Source organism: Bombus huntii, chromosome 7 (genome assembly GCF_024542735.1).
Source record: "Bombus huntii isolate Logan2020A chromosome 7, iyBomHunt1.1, whole genome shotgun sequence".
Classification (NCBI taxonomy): domain Eukaryota; kingdom Metazoa; phylum Arthropoda; class Insecta; order Hymenoptera; family Apidae; genus Bombus; species Bombus huntii.
In genome coordinates, this window is record NC_066244.1 from 1,243,316 (window position 1) to 1,262,799 (window position 19,484).

Here is a 19,484-nt window from a genome sequence, read left to right on the forward strand (position 1 = left end):
GGAATATTAGATTATACATATATACGTAGTCCCGAGAATGTCGCTGACATTCTTACCAAAGGCTTAAATAGAGTTAAGACTCAGTATTTTACCAAAGCTATGGGGCTTGTAGAAACTACGATCAAAGGGGAGTGTTGAGAAATGTTAGGTTGGTATGATTACTAGTTACTACAAGCTAAGTTGGTACGACTTCTAACGACGCTCTTTTGTCTTAGAAGTCGACCACGTGTTAATTGACCAAGTGTATTCTGTGAGTTAAGACGTGTTGTACGAGGCGGAGAAATATATGGAATAAATCGAATCTGTGTAAATCGATTAATTATCAACCCCAAACCCACATCAATTAACAAGTTTGGGAGTAGTTGTAACATGACTGTTGTTTGCTGTACTTGTTGCCTTAGTACTGTGTTTAGCTCACTTGTGTTTACCATTTTTCCTAGTATCTCCGTACTTTTAATGGATTGTTTGAGCATTTGTTTGATTTCTGTATCGTCTTCGATTTTGTTGCTTTGATTTTGATTGATTGTAAGCGTTGCTTGTCTAATGTTTTGGGTTATTTACGCATAGCTTCGATTACCTTGGGGATCTATGTTTTTGTTTATAGCTTTTGGTTCATATTGTGCTTTCAATGTTGTTTCATTATCCGTTATACTTTGTTGTGGTTGGTAGTTATCGATTGATCTATTGCGAAGTGGAGGAAACAGTTTACGTTGTAATTGTTTCCTGATTTCACATCCTTTATAGCTGGCTGGGTGGTTCCCGTTACAATGATAACATCTAACTTCTTTCATTTTTCTTGTATATGGGCAGTGTATTGTTAAGTGATTTTTTGCACATTTAACACATGCCGGGCTTCTGTTACAATAATTTTTTGTGTGACCGTATTGTTGGCACCGCATGCGTTGTGGTATATCTTTTTTGTAGCGTGATGGTTTCACTGTTACTATTGTGTTTAGAATTTTTTTGATTTCATAGATTTCCTTGTTATTGGTTCTGGGTTCAACTTCTATTAAGAATAATGGTAATGGTTGCTTCGTATCGTATCTTGTCATATTGTTTATTGCTCTTGTTTGATGGCTAATTTTTGCTAATTCGTCACTTAATTTTTTTGTGTTAATTTTTGGATGTAATCCTCTTATAATTATTTTCTAACTCCTTTCCGTTTTGAGCTGGAACGTGTGGTATATAGCATTTTTTTCCTTTAATTCTTTTATCACTTTCCTATAATTTTCTGGGGTGTTTGTTTGAATTTTTATTTGTTCTAATTTTGTTTGTTTTATTGTGTAATTTTCCTCCCTAACTATATTGTTTAGTCGATCAATAAGCGGGTCTATTATCTGGGCCTCAACAAATATTGGCGGTGGTTTTGTAATGTGTGTTGATTGAGTTGTGGTTTTGCTTGTTGGGTCATCGTCTATTTCTTCCGTTAGTGAGCTGAAGGAGTTCTTAATGGTAATTCTTGCAGCCATCGCTGCTTTTCTGTATCTAGATTTCCTGCGGCACTTGTGCCTGGAATTATTTTACGTTTTTGGCTAGTCTTTGCTAGCTTCCAGTTTTCGTTCTGGTAACATCTTTCGTTATCGTGGCTGCACTCCTCCTGTCTCCACTGCTCTTTCATTTTTTCTGTAGCCATATCGTTTTGATTGTTGTTATTTTGCTGCTGTTGCTTTAGGCCTGGTAAATCTACCGACCCGTTTATATAATACTTTTCTCTTTTGGTTGCAATCTTGATTGTTGGTATCTGCTGCTGCATTGTTTGACTTCCCCTCACTAGCGCTATTCGTTACACTTCTCTGAATCACTTCACTGGAGCGCACGATTGTTTACACGCGTCTGTTCGCCTCGGTTGCCCGAGCCCGAATGATTTGAAAAAGGTGCCATAAGATTTATAGAAATATAAATTTAGCATTTGGGTAAGGTTAAAGACATTCCCAATTTCACTTTAGCAATATTTTAATGCATAAATTATTCTAAAGGAATGTATGACTGAAGAAATTAGAACAATTAAAATACCAAACATCAAAATAGTCGTTGAAAAAATATATTGAGTGATATGGAAATTACTTTAATTAGATATACGATATTTGGACGGTACTACGTGCAATTAAAGTTCCACTGCGTAAAACAACATCTGATACGTATTTAAAACTTCAGAATTAACAAAGCTATACTTATTTCCAAAATTTTTGATGTAGGAAATAAATATAAAGGAATACAACATAGAAGATATCTTATAATCCTGATAAAAAAACGAATAAACAAAGTATATAATAATAAGTAGACAGTAGATTTTTATGCAAATTTATATTTTTAAGAATGCAATTTGAAGAAGTTAGAAGAAGTAGCATCTATAAATTTTTCTTAAACGAATAAAAATCTGCATTTAATAACAAGAAATGACATACCTGCGATTCGTTACAAATTTTTCAAATAATTGCCCCTCAGTAGGAAATTTGGAATCCAAGAACAACTTTACGCGTTCCCAAATATTTGCACGATTATGAATTCTCAACCAATACCGTGGAACCAAAAAACATCTTACGGATGAAGTAGCTACTATTCTTCGATTAACCATATTTTCTCCTAATTCATAGGTAACAATTTTATTATAGAAATAATTTTTGTTAAGAAAATTCTTAGACAAGTAAATTTAGCAAAATATTACCTAAGCCGAAACACGCACCCCTGTTAAACGTACAAATTTGCATAAATATTGTACGTACGTCAGTCGGATAACGTTGCTGAGAGGTTGATGAAGGTTCTCTCATTAACATTTCTGCTACATCCGTAATTTTTTGCCATTCATTGATCTATAGATTTATATGTTGTCAAAATCAATGTCCAACTTACAAATTTTCTATTTACAGTCAGTCGCGGTACTTACATATCAATAAAATTACTAAATTTCTAAAAAGAAATTAAAAAATTAAAACAAAATTTATAAAAATTTTGAGATAAAATTACGTTAGAAATGACAAAACCATAAATTTTTCCAATGCTAATATATTTTACTTCTAGTATTTTATATCTTTTCACTTTCTTTTTCTTAATAAAGAAGATGAAAGTAGTTAAAGTACGTTATATTTAAAGAACGTACGAATATAGATTTTTGTAACTGACTGTACTTACATTCAACTTCCTTGCCTGCATTCTTTGTCTTAAATAATATGAAGATGTAATAATATTTGCCGGTGTCGTACTTACGACGTCTAATAATGTAGTTGTAATGACGCTTGAACGTTCAAAATCCATTCTCCTATCAGTTGCTTTCGATGATAGTAAGAGCTGTGCATAATCTATGAAATCTCGACTTCCGTCGATAGCATCGTCTATGCCATTTGCCTTTAGAATTAGGTGAAAAGTTATAGTATGAAATACATTCGGTATTATTGTATATATATTATTACATTATACAGAAGTCCGATTTTAATCTACAAATGCGAAGTACTGATAAATTATCTACTATAAGAAAAGAATGTTTTGACAGGAATTAAATCTTTAATAGTCTTCTTATAGTAGGCTGTAGAACTAAAATACAAGTAAATAAAATAAGAATAAAATAAAAAATACAAAATTTAGTCCTATTCCCCGTATATTATTACAAATTACATTTATCACTATTATTAGGTATCATAAGTATATAAAACATACTTTGGTAGTTTCATATTCGTATTCCAATTCGTTCATCTTTGTAGCCATTTCTAAGCTCTTTAATAATCTGGGTTCCTTCTTTGCATTATCCTTTTCAGGATCGTATAATTCGTATTCAGTTCCATAAACAGAATGTGTTTTACGAACAATCATGTGTTCTATCAGACGACATTCACCTTCTAATAGGAAATGGACATGATTCACCATTCCTTTACCATCACCTAACAAAACCTTAAATAATTATTTTGTCATTCCATTTACACTTATTCCGCTTCAATAGTATTAGTATAGTATTCAATAGTATTTGGCCTCGTTTTAATCAGAAAAATATCACTAGTACGATAATGAAATCTTTATTACGGAAGAACTGAAAATACAAAACTTCGTTGTTGTATTAGCATCGTCCCATCGCGAGCACTTATGAAGTATTTAGTTACTAATGTAATATAACAAATGTAAGAATACGTAATTTTCGTTTTTCTGTGATATTAATATTATGAATATTATTTTATGCAATGTAATTTTATACCTCATCAGGTTGAAAATCCTTTAATTTACTGAGAATACAACATTCTCGTATTGTTTCTTCGTCCCAACATTTAAAATAATTGAAATGTATTAACGCATCCTGCAATATGTCCCACTCTTTTTTTAAAGAAGACCGCAAAACGTCATCGAATTCCAAGCGAGGAATGCGGATCAAATCTACTGCGGCTATAAGCAAAACAAGATTATGTTTCTTACATATAATATTTTTGTATATTTTGCATATTTTTACAATCTCAGTTACTCTGCTATAAAGCAATATATCTGCGTTACTTTTAGTAACACGAGAAAACGCTTAAAGAACGATTTGTTTGACTCAAGAGGACAGCTTATTATAATGCGAAACATTCTTTCTTCATGGTCACATTTTTCGAGATTTAAATATTTTCGTAACTTACTTTTTAATGAAACCTTATATATTTCCGTATATCAGTTGTTAAAAACTGGCGATAAATTTTCACTGATTACAGCAGTACACACAGTATATATCGCTTAAAGTTAGAGGTTTATCAAATTTAGCTCCTTAATCTTCGTACAAACTCTAACTTTATCTAACTTTAAGGGAATAGACTGAAATACTACGCCACATACGCGCTATTGTTCGTGCAGGCAGGATAGCCTGCTACGAAAGGAGGAGAAATTGCTATTTTTGGGTGTCAACGTGACGCAGTTAGAAAACGCTGTGGCTACGGAAACAGACAGTAGAGGAGAGGGGCGCATAAAGGCATAGTGACTACCTCATTCTCGAGCAAATAGTTATCGACGAATTAGCAACTTTAGTCTCATCCATCAAAATCAAAGTTCATTGTCCGCTACCTAACTATCTGCAGTTGTACAAGACTTCCTCGTTGACCCGTACGGCATATTTTTGTCTCGATTATTGAAGGTTATCCTCTTCCGTCGCACAAAATGGTTGTTACATGTTCATCAATCCGAATCCAGCAAAATTGTTAGACTCGCGATTTCTCCTATTTTCACTGTGTTGGGCACACCGCCAGAGAATTTAGGTCTTTGACGTTTTTAAAAGTCGCGCTCGCTTCCCAGTTCACCTAACACTTATAGATACGTTTTTTATACCCTATATAACAATCTATATATCTTTTCTATATATAATATATATTATATAATACTAATCTTAAATTAAGTATTTTAGGATACAAATACTTTAACACTTTTGTATAGAAAATGAAAAAACGTATCGAATAATATATCAAAAGGTATAAGATTCAATTTTGAAAAGTTACGGAAACATCTAAATCTCGAAAAATATAATCATAAAAGAAATATTTGGTGTTATAATATTTGTCTCTTGGAAGCAAGCAATTCATTCCTTAAACATTTCTTCGTATCATCAAAAGCAACGAGATATTGCTTTGTAACAAAATTACTGAGATGTATAATGTGGATCTGTTTTATTTTGTTTATGCTTTATATTTTCACAGATTCAACTAAAGAAGCAGAACTTGAAGAGAGATCCATTTTACCTATTAAAAATTATAACTTTGGATATTTTATATATTTTTGTACATTATATGTGAGGTGGATAAGTCGTGATAGGTGCAGAAGGAACACTTGAGTATTGTTAGCAATATATATTTATTAACATATACCGTATATGTACACTTTACGTAGAACTCGCGATTACTATTAGCGGTTCGTGGAATTACAAGTTCGAATGATGATTGCTTAAGATGTCGAGAAACTCGGATCAATTATTTCTGCTAACTACCAACTAGCAACTCGGACTGACGTCCAACGACTGATTTTCCGTCACGATGATACTGCAGAGGAAAACTATGATGGGGCGTGTCTAAGGATACGAGATCATAAGATTCGTCGAGGAAAGCCTTCGTTCAGAAAGTAAGGGAAATGGACGTTGCTGTTAATTGGTTAATTTCTATGTTGGTGGTTGAGGAAGGATGCTAACCGCCCTTGAGAGAAAGTTGCTAGCGGGAAGCATCGTGAGAAAAGCAGATTTCTCGTATCTTTCCGTAGTAGGTGATAGACTTAGGGACTGGTGAGACAAAAGCTATTTGTCCGTTCGAAAAACCTTTTGAGGTAAATGTTAGATTGGTGTGATCACTAGTTCCTACATGTACCTAGAGTTGGTACGGTTACTAACGACGCTCTTTCGTTTGCGCGTCCGCCACGTGTTAATTATCAGAGAGTATCCGGTGTGTTGTAATGGCTGTACATGGTGGTGAAATACAGGATACATATATACAAAATTAAATCTGTGTGGACCAATTAAATATCGAACCTCAAAACGTATTCAATAACAGGTTATGAACCCAGGACGGCGAACTGTGCTATTAAAGATATTTATTTGTCGAGTTTTGTTTCTGTGAATATCCGAGAAAAGGCCACACCATGGCCTATCAGGACAAGATGAGCGATGTGGACAAGGTCATGAATCCAATTCTCAATAAGGATAACTGTATGAGTACTAGAAGACGATGACGGAAGCTTCTATGGTTTTCCTGGGTTGCTGGGATGCGGTGGATTCAGGATTGACTGCAGTAGAAAGAATGAGACCTGAGTACGTCAAACTGGATAGCAAGGCGCGTGCATTTTCCGGCACGTTCGCCCCGAGTATCTCACGGACATTAGCGGTCTGAAAACGGCGAAGGAGTGCTGGAAAGCACTGGAAGAGATCCATGGGAGATCCACATCGATGTACATTGCCTTGTGCCTGCGGGAACTGGGCACTATCGAGAAGACGCCCAGCATGGATATTTCTGTGTACTGTGGGAAAATCCAAGTTCTGTGTGACAAGTTGTCTAAAGTCGGTATTAAATTTGAAGATCACATTGTGGAATCTTTCATTTTGGCTGGACTTGTGACAGATCCAGATTATTCAACGTAGCCAACACCCTAGCCGCGCTGAGTGCACCCGTTCCCGCCAGATCACGAAAGTTAAGCAGCGCCGGGCACGGATAGTACTTGGATGGGTGTCGCCTGGGAACTCCGTGTGGCGTTGGCGAAGCGCGCTGGGCCTGCCGCACCCCCCGGTGGGGTTCGGGCTTAGGCGCTGGCGGCTCAGAGCCTCGGGGCCGCCAAGAAGTCCGGTAGGGGAACCGGGCTGCCTGACACGGCAGCTCCGGCGATGAGGCGCGGTGTGACAATGGCCACACACCGTTCCATCAGCGGTGGTATTAGGCGCGGGGGGGAGGGGGGCGTTGCGACGCTCACACCGGTTCCCTCTCTCGATCGCAGCAGTGATGGTCATCGTGGAGATTTTAGTTGGTTGGAGTCCGACACTACCACGCCGCTTTCCCCAGAAGCGGCCTGACGTTCGTGCGGATTTCCTCCACGTAAATATAAAAAAAAAGATTATTCAACGTATGTCAGAATAACAAAGATTGATAAGGATCTGACCTCGAGAGCGGTGAAGGCCGACCTTCTACGCGAAGAAAGAAGAATTGATGCGGTTGCGGAGTCGTCCGAGCAAGGTAGCGCGTTAGGGACTAGAAGACAATGGAAACCCAGGCCATACTAAAACAAAGATGGCGCGAAGCCGAAGAGCAGAGACACAAATGATCAAAAGATGAAAAGGGAATTGAGCCAATTGATATTGAGGTCCAAAGTAATGGTGAAAATAATGAGGGACAAGTTGATTTTTTCATGGATAATTTAATTAATGAAAATAATCAGAAGGTTCAGGAAGAGGCTGTAAGTGTACCGATTGTGCCTAGAAGGTCAGCAAGACTACATAAGCCAAAGAGTTGTAACAGTTGCGCTCATGTTGCAACGGTTTGTAAAACTCAAAGTTTGTATGTGTCAATTAATATGTACGAAGCCCTGAAGGGACCCGATGCTCAAAAGTGGACAGAGGCAATGTTGAAGGAGTTGGACAATCTCGTGAATAAAGATGTGTGGGATATAGTGCAAAGACCATTGAATAAAAATATCATTGACTGTAAGTGGGCCCTTGCCGGCAAAAGGGATTCTGATAGATATAAGGCTAGGCTTGTAGCTCAGAGGTTTTGGCAAAGACCTGGGATAGACTATTCGAAGACCTTCAGCCCAATTGAAACGTAGGACCCTGAAAATTTTACTTGCTCTGTGTACTGAGGATGAGTGAAGCTATGAACACATTGATGTAGAGTGTGCATACCTCAACAGTCCTTTAGATGAGGACATATACATGGAGCAAGCTGAATTTTTTTAAATACCAGGAAAGGACAGGACTCAATATGTATGTAAGCTTAAGAAGAGCCTGTATGGACTGAAGCAAGCTGGAAGAATGTGGTTCAAACATATTAATAGTATTCTGAAGGGTATGAATCTGAAACCATGTCTGAGTGATCCATGTGTGTATGTGAATGTATGCAAAGATGTAATTGTCGCGGTGTATATGGATGACATTCTTGAGTTTGGAACAAAGACTACGATCGGTATGCTCAAGGCTAGTATTAAGGAAAAACTAAATGTTAGGATGCTGGGTACTGATACTCAATTCTCGTCCATCTATTTGAGTAAGTCAAACAGCACTACTGTTGTGTTTGACCAATCTGTGCAAATAAGCCAAATGCTGGATTTGTTTGATATTACTAATGAGACTGGAGTGTCAACACCACTAGGTAAGGAGTGTGAAGCTGGTTTTGATGTTGAGTGTGATGAACCTTTTGACAATGAGTTGTATGAACAGAATGTATGCCGCTACTGTAAGCCGTTCTGATGTCGCATGTGCAGTAGGTAAGCTAAGTCATTCATTTTTATAGTTCGTAATGATTTTGATTAAATTCCTAGTTGCGTTATTTAGTTTGCGTTTGTCGTCAGGTGTTCTATGACTCTGCCATACTATTCTAAGTCTACGTTTTTCTGCAATTTATTCTAATATGTGATGGGAGTATTCATGTTTATTGATATAACTCTTAGTAGGTGTGGAAGAGCGGATAGCGTTCATTATGCTGGTGTTTAAGTATTCCGTGGCTGTTTCAATATCTTCATTTGTTTTTTGGGAAATTAAGGCTGATGTTGAATGATTAAAGACATCTCTAAAGAGCTGCCAGTTGTTGAGTTGGTTATGAATAAAGCCATTAGGTGGATTTTCGATAATTGTTGAACTAATTGTTGCAATAACAGGGGAATGATTTGAAGAGAGTTCCGCCGAGGAGTTGATTTGGACATATTTTGGCGAAATATTTTTAGTTATAAAGAAGACAAGTAAATCAGGTATTTTGTTAGTGTCAGTGGACCAGTATATGGGTTCATATGTGGTGAGGTAGTTGAGTCTGTTGGTGTTTGTGCTATTCAAGAGATTTTTGCCTCTTACTGTGATAAGTCTACTGTCCCATTGGGTATGTTTGGCGTTACAGGCTCCTCCAACTATGAATCTATTGCCCAGAGCATCAAGGAAGTTATCAAAGGTTGTTATCTTCTTTGGCGATGGAGTGTCTGGAAAGGCAGTATACTGCTGAAGTGGTGATTGTATCATGGCAATCTTCTATTGCTACGTTTGTTTCTTGGAGGTAGTCTTTCTGGAATGATGGAAGTTCGTAGTGCTTAATGCTGGATTTGATAATGATTCCGGTGCTGCCGTGGGCTTTTCCACTGATATGTTGGGTATAGTAGAAGTTATATTCATCTAAGTTTGCTGAGTGGTGGATGTTGCGTAGAACCACTCGGAAAGGTCTTTCTTGTTTGAGTTTGATATGTGTGGAAGTTGGCATTCATGGTCTTTAGTAGTTTTGTGAGCCTTCTATATGCGTCTGGGTTTTTCGGCAGGATTTTGACTTTGTTGTTGATTATCTTTAAGTTAGTCCTCTTTACAGATATATTTCTGTATAGACTTAATCATTGTTTGTATGTCGATGACATCATCAACAAATATCATTCAAATATCAAATCAACAAATTGTTGGTGGGTCTGCAACTTCCATGGGGTCGTTTAAGGATTCCAATATTACGTATCTGTTGTATGTGGTTACTTGGTTTGGTAACTGTTCGTTCTGGTTGGCGTTTGTGTTTATTTTAGCTGATTCTATTTTACAAGCTGATTCTCCTGAGCAATTGTGGATTTGCTCAGGAGAGCCTGGTCGTAATACCTGGGCCATCATCGAGCTAGTTAATTCAAGTTGAATAACTAGTCGAGAGGCTATGAGCCTATGATTCGGGTAGAGGTTAGGAGCGTAGGAATTTTTCTCTAAAAAGATAGGAAACACTTGGCTGTGTTCACTTTCGACGGATGGGCGTCACGTGTTGTTTTACGAACTTCACAGAGCACTAGACACACGTCTGCACGCCTCGGCACTCAACAGCGAACTGACAATCGACTTGTAAAGCAGAATTTGTAGCAATGCAGGAGACAACAAGGGGACTGTGTGGAGAGTCTGTTAAGGGAGTTAGGTCAATTGTCATATTGTCCCCGCCTATGCAAAATTTTCTATGACAATATTGGAGCTATTTCATGGTCCAAGGATGAGGTTGTAACGTCAATTCACATCAGAGACCAGGCCACACACCGCGAGCAAGATGGCACCCAGATGTGTGCACATCCTTGGCGCGTACCCTCAATAGTCCTAAGTACCGGTCTTGGAATTTTCATAGTTAAGGTCCTTCAGACCAAGCTAATACCTCTTGTCTTAGGTTTCCTTTTACGTTTATTGTTTATTACGGGTTAATACGGAAAGTTTATTTTTCCTCGCGTCTGGTATGTTCCGTTAGCAACTTTCTCACGAGGGCGGCTAAAACCCTTCCTGGTCCGTCTTATTATCCAATCAGAAACGGTGTCTACTGCCCTCACTTTCTTAACCAAAATTTTCATCAACAAATCGGATAGTCCCGTGTCCTTAGACACACCCACCCCTAACTTTCCTCAGACACAGTATCGTCAGTAAAACTCACTTATTCTGTATCCTTAGAATAGTCAACATACCTTTACCGGTCTCTACCCTTATAACAATCGCGTACTTAACGTATCATTGTAACTAAGTTTTACATAACGTGGTTGGAGTGAATTGTGATTTACATTAATTCAGTGCGTATTCCAGTTTGATTGCTGAATTTGTAATAAAGTTCAATTAAAACAAAATTAATAGTTGTGTTACGACTCAACTATTTTTATTTTATCACCCAACCCTCAAGTTTACGTGACAAGGTAGTCGCTGAGAGTTCTAAACATGTTCAAATCCGTTACTTCTATGTTAAGAATTGCGTGTCAGAGGGTATTTTAGATTATGTTTATGTACCAAATTCTGAGAATGTTGCAGATATTCTTACCAAAGGTTTAAACAGGATTAAGACTCTATATTTTACCACAGCTATAGGGCTTGTAGAAACTATCAAAGGGGAGTGTTGAGATAAATGTTAGGTTGGTATGATCACTAGTTCCTACATGCAGAGTTGGTACGATTATTAACGACGCTCTTTTGTCAATTATCAGAAAGTATTTGGCGTGTTGTAATGGCTGTACATGATGACGAAATACAGAGTATACAAAACTAAATCTGTGTGAATCAATTAAATATCGAACCTCAACACCTATTTAATAACAAAAGCTTAGCTAAATAAATCCTAAGATTTATAGCGGGTCCTTAGGCTAGCTGAAAATATACTGTGAGGATGTATTATGGACATCTGGCAATCATTTTATCCGAAGAATAGGGTCTTTGTGTAGCGAGCCACGGGACAGAAACCGTTGGGAAGTTTATTGTCGAGTGTTGCTACATATGCATTCTATACATCCTTGCATCCTTAAATGTTGCACGAATTCATAATAATTCACAATCTAATAATAATATTAACTTGACTTGATATTAAAACTTAACGATACAAGATTATTTTCAATATTATATGGTAGATAAATTTATAATAAAATACAAGCAATAAATATGTAGTTCTACTGTACATACATACTTTTTGTAAATACTGCTGCTGATCTTGGTATTTCATGCAACAATGCGACTTCACCGAATATATCGCCAGAACTCAGGATGCCCATATCAACCTCTTCCGATTCACCTAAGCACAAATAAAATTTATAACGTTTCCTTACGCTTTTATAACACAACTACTTCTGCTCAGAAAATTTAAGAAATCCTTGTGCAAGTCAAAATAAGGCGGCAATAAAGAATAGAGATATTGTATTTAAAACTTCGTTTGTTAGTTTATGTAGTTATTTGTAACTTTACAAAACAAAGTAAATTTGTAACATATTGCAGGGCGACTATAAATACGATATAGATTTCTTTTGCTTTACATAATTCGAAAAGTTTTGTTTTTGTCTGTAATTTATATTTACGGAGAATTTGAAGACTTATATAAAGGAAAATTTATTTTACGTACCAGTCCAGCGATCAACAACTATTTTCGATACACCGACTTCTCCGCTTATAATGAAGTAAAGATTTTCAGCTTCGCGACCTTGTCGCACAATTACGCGATCAGGTCGTAAATATTGATAAAAGCATACCCCCGCTAAAATTTCTCTCAAATGTTCAGGATATTTTTTGAACACGCGAAACTTTTTAAATAATTCATATATATATTTTCTGTCGTCCGATGATCGGTCTTCTGGCCTCGTTAATAAATAAGAACGATCCTTAAATATAAAGTGTAACTTTTATCTAAATTATTTCGATGAATTATGATTAACAACAATTTGTAGTTTTATTGTATTTCATATTATAAATAAACTACGGATGTTTATACAAATTCATATTTCCAAAGAATAGAACTGAGAAAGCAGAAGTTAAACAGAGATTTGTTTCCTGCACTATTTATAGATTGTTAGAGAATGAATAAGAGATAAGTGTATTTAAAATTTTCTTAAATCCTTTGTAAAACGAGTAGTCGAAAAAGTGGACAAGCGTTATATATTACATACAAATGTTATCAGTTTACAACTGTACATTTGAACAAAGTGCTCGTATTTCTATAACACAAACTACATAGACTAAAATAACGGTAAAAACATTATTAAACATTTATTACTAGATATTATTACGTATATAATATTCGGTATATTATTTACATGGAATATATTGCTAAAATATTTTGCATATCTGTGTTATAACTTAATTCACAAAAATTACTTTACCTCCCATTTTAATAGTAAAAATACGCATAAACAATATGTTTTCAGAAACCCTCGAAATTCTAAGAAAAAGAAAAATAAATGGTAAAACAATCTCTTTTCCTTGTTATATAGTTTAGGAATCAATAATTTGGTACTTGAAGCTTACTATTTTATATGCATAAACATCCACAGTCTAGTTACATATATACATATAAATGAAAAGAAATGTTGAACCTCTAGAGTAAGAGCTTTCTTTTCGTGTTTTTTTTCTTGTGCCTTCCGAATATTAATTGTAATATCGTCACTGACTTCTTCAACTACAGACTTCTCGGTTAACCATTCGATATATTCCAAGACCAATCTCACTGCAGCTCGGAAAAGATAGATCCCCTTTAACCTATTGACCTAAACAGTTATTATCATTACTATTATCGTATTATTTTAATATTATGTTTTAACATTATTACTAATATTATTTTCAGTGATCATATCGTTGGTTTAACGGAAAAATAACATCTCGAAAATTGTTAATTTTGAGATATCTGTGAAAATTGATTCCACATTATTTTGTACCTGACTGTAAAATGTAAACATATTGTAACTATGCACTGTATTTACTAGGACAGAATTGAGATAATTATTCAATAAAATTATACTTTTTAAGACACTGTTTTAATTCACAAAATCTGTTTACATCATTTTTAATAATAAAAAATAGCTGCAAAGAATATTTTGTCACAAATCCGAAAAATTTGGAAAACAATAAAAATAAATAGTAAAACAACATTTCTTTTGGTTATACAAAAATTAAATTACCTGCAACGTTATTATTTACAATTCATTCAGAAATTTTCTAACGATGTAAATTTATTAATATAAATTTAATTAAGTTTGCTTTTTTCTAAATTAGATATTAAATTTATATCTAAATTTAAATTATTTAATTATTCATTATACAAATAGATAATAACTTTCTAGCTCAGCTCAATTTCCTGAGAATTTTACTTTCCTAGATATATTCTTCTTTTGATAATACGACAATGTATAATATTATACCTACATATGTACAATAGTTTAATTATTACATATTTTTATTCTCTATGGTGTTTTATAGTACTTTATAATCGTATTTTTTATACTTACAACTAATTCTTTTTCTTATCATTTACAACTACAAATATAGTTATACTACAAATATAGAATGATGTTCATATAGTAAAATTATTATTTAAGAACTTTTTTATGAATATATATAGCTATATCTGAATATATACTTACATGAACATGTATTAGATTGTCCCAAAAATTTCTTTCATTTTATAAGGAAATATTATTATTATTTCCATCTATTATTTCCTTTCGGGACAACCTAATATACACTAATTTGAAACAATAAAACATTTGGCATTTTTGTATGGAGCTTGTAGCATGTAGTGTGTTTTTAGTTGTCTACACTTTTTTTATTTTCGCTGTATATACTTTGTCTTTTATATAAAGTTATTAAAGTATTTTGTAATTAATTCAAAAATATTTTATCAAACTAGAAACAATCTTTCTTCCAAATGTTAAATATGGTAGTTATTCGTTTAAGGATTATTATCAGCATTTCTTTTCATCTTCTCCTACAATTAATAATTACAGGATATGAGGAAATTAAGTGGCATGACCATGACCTCGTGATTCTATATCTCTGAATTGCTAGAGATTTGTTTAAAAAAATTGCCGTACTATTGACCTAGATTTTGAAATTCAAAGTTAAACTTTTTTTGCTCCAATTGTATTCTACTCAAACGAAAAACAATTGGTTCAAGAAACATTATAATAAATTGTTTTTTAAACAAAATATCAGAAACAATGAATCTATCTTTGACCGGTTTTTGGAAGGAATATCTCGATACTTCCCTATATGAAATAACGAGATGAATCGGCCAACGCATAAAGAAATGCGATTCTATTTTAAAAAAAACATAGTCGACCAACTGCGAACATACCAATAACATTAAGTCGTGCTCTCTTCGACGCCATTCAACTTCTCTTTGAAAGGTCCTTTTTTGTACAATAAGTAATTTCATGAAATCATGAAGTTAATTGCTTCATTCTATTTAAGGTAGACTATCTCACGTGCTAAGAAATATTATAATTTCCTGTTTTCTCATTAATATCATGTTATTTATTTTGTGCCTGACTGTAAAATGTAAACATATCGTAAATCATGTCAATGGAAAAGCCAATGGAACTTTACAAAACATCATTTTTCGAAAAAATAGTTGAGTTGCAATCCATGGTTCGTTTGACAAATTTGGTCCTCGTGATGCAAGTAAACGAAGCAAGTAAAAAAATTTTGATCTTGAATTTCATCTTTTTTTAACAAATCTCCACCAGTCCAGAGATGTAGAATCACTCCGTGGCAGTCATGTCACTTGCCTTCTTCATCTCTATGTATGAAGTATATGTATACATAGTTGAATCTGGGGCTGCCAAACCGATCCGAAGTTAAACCACTAACGAAGTACAGGGTATAGGTTAAACTGCTATGCTTATACCTAAATCACGTCCGGGAATCCGGTAACTTTTGGTTTCGCCTCTCGTCAAAGTTTTTTCGACCCGTCCCAATCACAGATACTCAGGTATCTGCATACCACTATTTGAACGGTATGTAGAGTAATACAGTATATATGTACCTGTATATCATGTCAGTGATATTGTATTTTTTTAGTTGCTAAAAAATATTGATATTCACAGGATATTTTAAGTACAAACATTTTAAAAATATATGAATTATTTATTGAATTCAACTGAATTTATTTCTCAATATACAATATATTTCTATAAAATCAACAAATATAATAATAATATTAACGAAAACTTCCAATTTTATTTAAATATGTATCTTTCACCGAAAATTAGAAGAAACTAATTCATTAATACAATTGCACAGAATGTACTTACTCTTTTTGGAATTAATGATCTTCTTGCTAGTATTTCAATAAATGATTCACGAAGTGAAACTCTTCTACTGTATAAACGCATCTTTCGTTTTCTTGATTAACCAATTGTAATATTAATTTAATATAAATTAAAGTCACTTTATAATTTTATAAACATAATTTAATTTTGTTCAATACTGAATGGGTATGCGATGTGACTTGACGTTTTTTCACAACATGTGTGTTGTTTTATCGATAAAATTATACAGAGTGTCTTGTAAACGTGCGACTACTGTATAGTTTCCTATACTAACATATAGTATATACATATAGCACGTAATATAGCAAAGTTATATTCCATGTTTAAAAAATGTTATATATCATAATGCTATGTAATTATCGCACGATGTGACAAGTTATACATATGTACGACGTGTGTTTGTAATTTCCTTTGATTTTTCAAAGTCTACTGATACTTGATCTGTAACATACCTATGTATAACTTACTACGTAGTTTTTCTGTATAGATATTAACATTTTGATTTTCGTTACTATTATTATCTGTAGCAAGAGATGTTTCAAATAAAAGTCGAATCGCTTCAAGGGAGATATATTGCGATACTGTCAGTTTTTCTGTAAGTGGGCACAAAAAAGTTATGTAACCATCAACTTTTTAAGTAGAATCATATATTTTTTAATACATTAATCGATGCAGTTCGTGATTCTTTATTATAAAAAATTATTAACCTATTTATGTCAAAAAATTATTAGTTTAGTGGATACTTTAACTCTTATTTTGTAAAATTCATCGTACGAAAGACAACAAAAGATGTAACTCTTTCTACTTTTGTATTCCTCTTCCATAGCGGACATTGGTTCGGTAAATATTCATTAAAGAATGCTGGAGTATAATTAAGATCGACCTTGAAATTCAAGTATATATCGTGTTCTTCTAATCATCACGAGGATGAAAACTGACCAAAAGAACAATGAGTTGTAATGTAACTCATGTTCTCTTTAAAAATGTAAAGTCTTATTAGCTTTTACACTGACATTTACTTGGGAAGCTTAGTACTTAATATGTTAAACGATGCAACTCGTTATCCCATACAGAAAAGTGCATAGAATCATGGTGAAATAGTATAAAGTATGCTTTACGGCCTTGCCGTATGCTTTTGCGTATTTTACAAAATAGCTTTGTAAATATTATTGAAATTCCCAATGAAAAATTAAGTATTTCGGAAATTACAATCCCATTGGAAGTCATTCTTTCCCTTATCCGGAGGTCTACCTATATAAGAATTCGAGAACTAAATAAAAAAACGAAAATTTGTTTTACTTAACAAAAATTATTAGCAGAATTGTTAAATTAAGCCTTTTATGTTTTTAATAAATATTTCACAAACTACATTGCATTATTTAATTAAAAACAGCACCTTATCTATAATTTATATTAATTGATATTTGTTGTATATTGGATATATTATCGTCGTTAAAAAATTATTTTGTTGCAATTTAGCGTATACAGGAGCCTATGTATCTAAGCGGAAAGTTAGGGATCTGCCCTGTTTGGTTACACATAAGCATACACAAGAACCTATTGAATACCAAGCTACAAGAACCTATTTAATTCTACAGTTCTACGGAACATTCATATCTACTTTTCTATCCGAGATGGACAAGTATGAGAATGACAAAATCACACAATAATGAAACTAATTGTAAGTTGCCTAAGAAAGAGAAATTAATTGTTTTTAACGAAAGTTGTCTATTGGATTTCCTGACTTAACAATTTGACCTTAGGAGTTTCTTTCTTGTTTAAAGCAAAGGTAATGTGCGAGCACTTATTTTGAGTTTAGATTGATTTTGTTTTCTTTCGCCCAGCTTTTTATATGTTATTTAGATAATCTTGTAGATTTTTTATTGTAATTTCGATATTTTTATGCGTGACTAGTATGAACGTGTCGCCTGCAAAACTGTATGTACCTGTCTTCGGTGTTAATGGCATGCCTACTGTGAATAGAGGATAAAGAACAGGTCCAAGGACGCTTCCCTGTGATACCCCAGCGTGGATTTCTTTGAGCGTGGAGGTTACGTTGCCAATTTTAACGTAAAAATATCTGTTTGTAATGTATAATAAGATCTATTCGGTAAAAAGTCATTTGGTAAAATTGTTTGTAATTATTTTTACTAGACCTTCATGCCTTTATCGACGGCTTTTTCTACATCAAGGAATAATGCAGTGCAATATTTGCCTTCTTCCACTTGGAAGTAAAGATATCGACCTATATGAGGATGGTAATTTAGGATTTTAGTCTGATCTTTTGCAACAATATTATTTCCGCACATTTCCAGATCTGTGGAAAGTATTCAATCTTTTCTTTTTTTTATCGTGGGGAAATCCTCGCGGACACCCCGCCACCCTCTGGAAGACGACGGGGTAGTGTCGGACCCAAACCGACTAAAACCCCACGGTGGCTATCCTGACGTTTGGCAGGAGTGTCCCGGGACCTCTTTCGAATTACTGCCGGGGCACTCCTTCGTCTACTTCCCGGGTATTTTGGGGAGCCCTTTCTATCGATTTGGCCGCCAGGAGGGACTACACCTCCTAATGCTACGGACAACGGGGCCGTCGTGCAAGTCCAAGGAGGTCCTGAAACTCCTTTGGCGTGACAACCCCTATGGCGTCCTAAGGCGGCGGCGGTGTAGCAGCTCTTCGGCGACTACCGACCGAAGCTCCGCGGTGCGGGACTCTGGACGGATGACACCGTCGCACCCTGACTCTCTCCGCCAACTCCTTCGCAAGCACGACATGCTCGCAGAAGCAGCGGAAGGCGAGGTATTCCCGCTGCCCCCTCAGCATAGCGCGCACGATCGCCGAGGGGGCCAAACTCTCACAGATGGCGAGCTGCAGTACACGGCGCTGATCTGCCCACGCTGGACAGAATTCCAACGTATGTTGCGCCGTGTCCTGCACTTCCTGACACTGGTGACAAGTGTCAGTCACCTATCGCCGAATCCTTAGCAGGTACTCCCCGAACGCTCCATGTCCGGTGAGCACCTGCGTCATCCTGAAGGTCAGCGGGAGCCCGTCGCGGTCCTTCCAAACCTCCCAATTAGGGAGAACAGCTCTCACACTACGGTGAGCCCGCACCGCATCCTAGGCGAAAAGATCGGAGCGCCACCGCTCCCAGGTGTCCATCCTCGCCTCTTCGCGGACATCCGAGGCCACCTGCCCGGCAATAGGGGGAGTAAGCCCGCTCGAGCCCAAGCCTCTTAGGTGTTGATATTCCCGGCGGAGTGCCAAGGCCTGAAGCTCGAACGGAGGGGAAGCCGCCA

The 19,484-nt window shown here is 35.4% G+C and overlaps 1 protein-coding gene and 1 pseudogene across 1 annotated transcript; one reads left to right on the forward strand and one right to left on the reverse strand.

The window, feature by feature from the left end:
- Positions 1-3,084: 3,084 nt before the first annotated feature.
- LOC126868112 (cAMP-dependent protein kinase regulatory subunit-like) lies at positions 3,085-18,494 on the reverse strand. The gene is made up of 7 exons (XM_050623330.1): positions 18,342-18,494; positions 13,453-13,623; positions 12,486-12,741; positions 12,057-12,161; positions 4,181-4,365; positions 3,652-3,882; positions 3,085-3,342 (listed from the first exon to the last, which is right to left on the reverse strand). Exons 1-7 carry the CDS (start codon positions 18,492-18,494, stop codon positions 3,085-3,087), a joined length of 1,359 nt encoding a protein of 452 aa, XP_050479287.1.
- LOC126868134 (5S ribosomal RNA) lies at positions 7,063-7,180 on the forward strand (annotated as a pseudogene).
- Positions 18,495-19,484: the final 990 nt, after the last annotated feature.

Excerpts from the sequence above, each read along its gene's own strand:
- LOC126868112 (XM_050623330.1), bottom strand. The coding sequence starts at position 18,494 with ATGTGCGGAAATAATATTGTTGCAAAAGATCAGACTAAAATCCTAAAT. Across the intron at positions 12,742-13,452 it reads AGAAAGCTCTTACTCTAGAG|GATCGTTCTTATTTATTAAC; the intron begins GTTCAACATTTC and ends TTTATATTTAAG. Across the intron at positions 3,343-3,651 it reads ACGAATATGAAACTACCAAA|GCAAATGGCATAGACGATGC; the intron begins GTATGTTTTATA and ends CTAATTCTAAAG.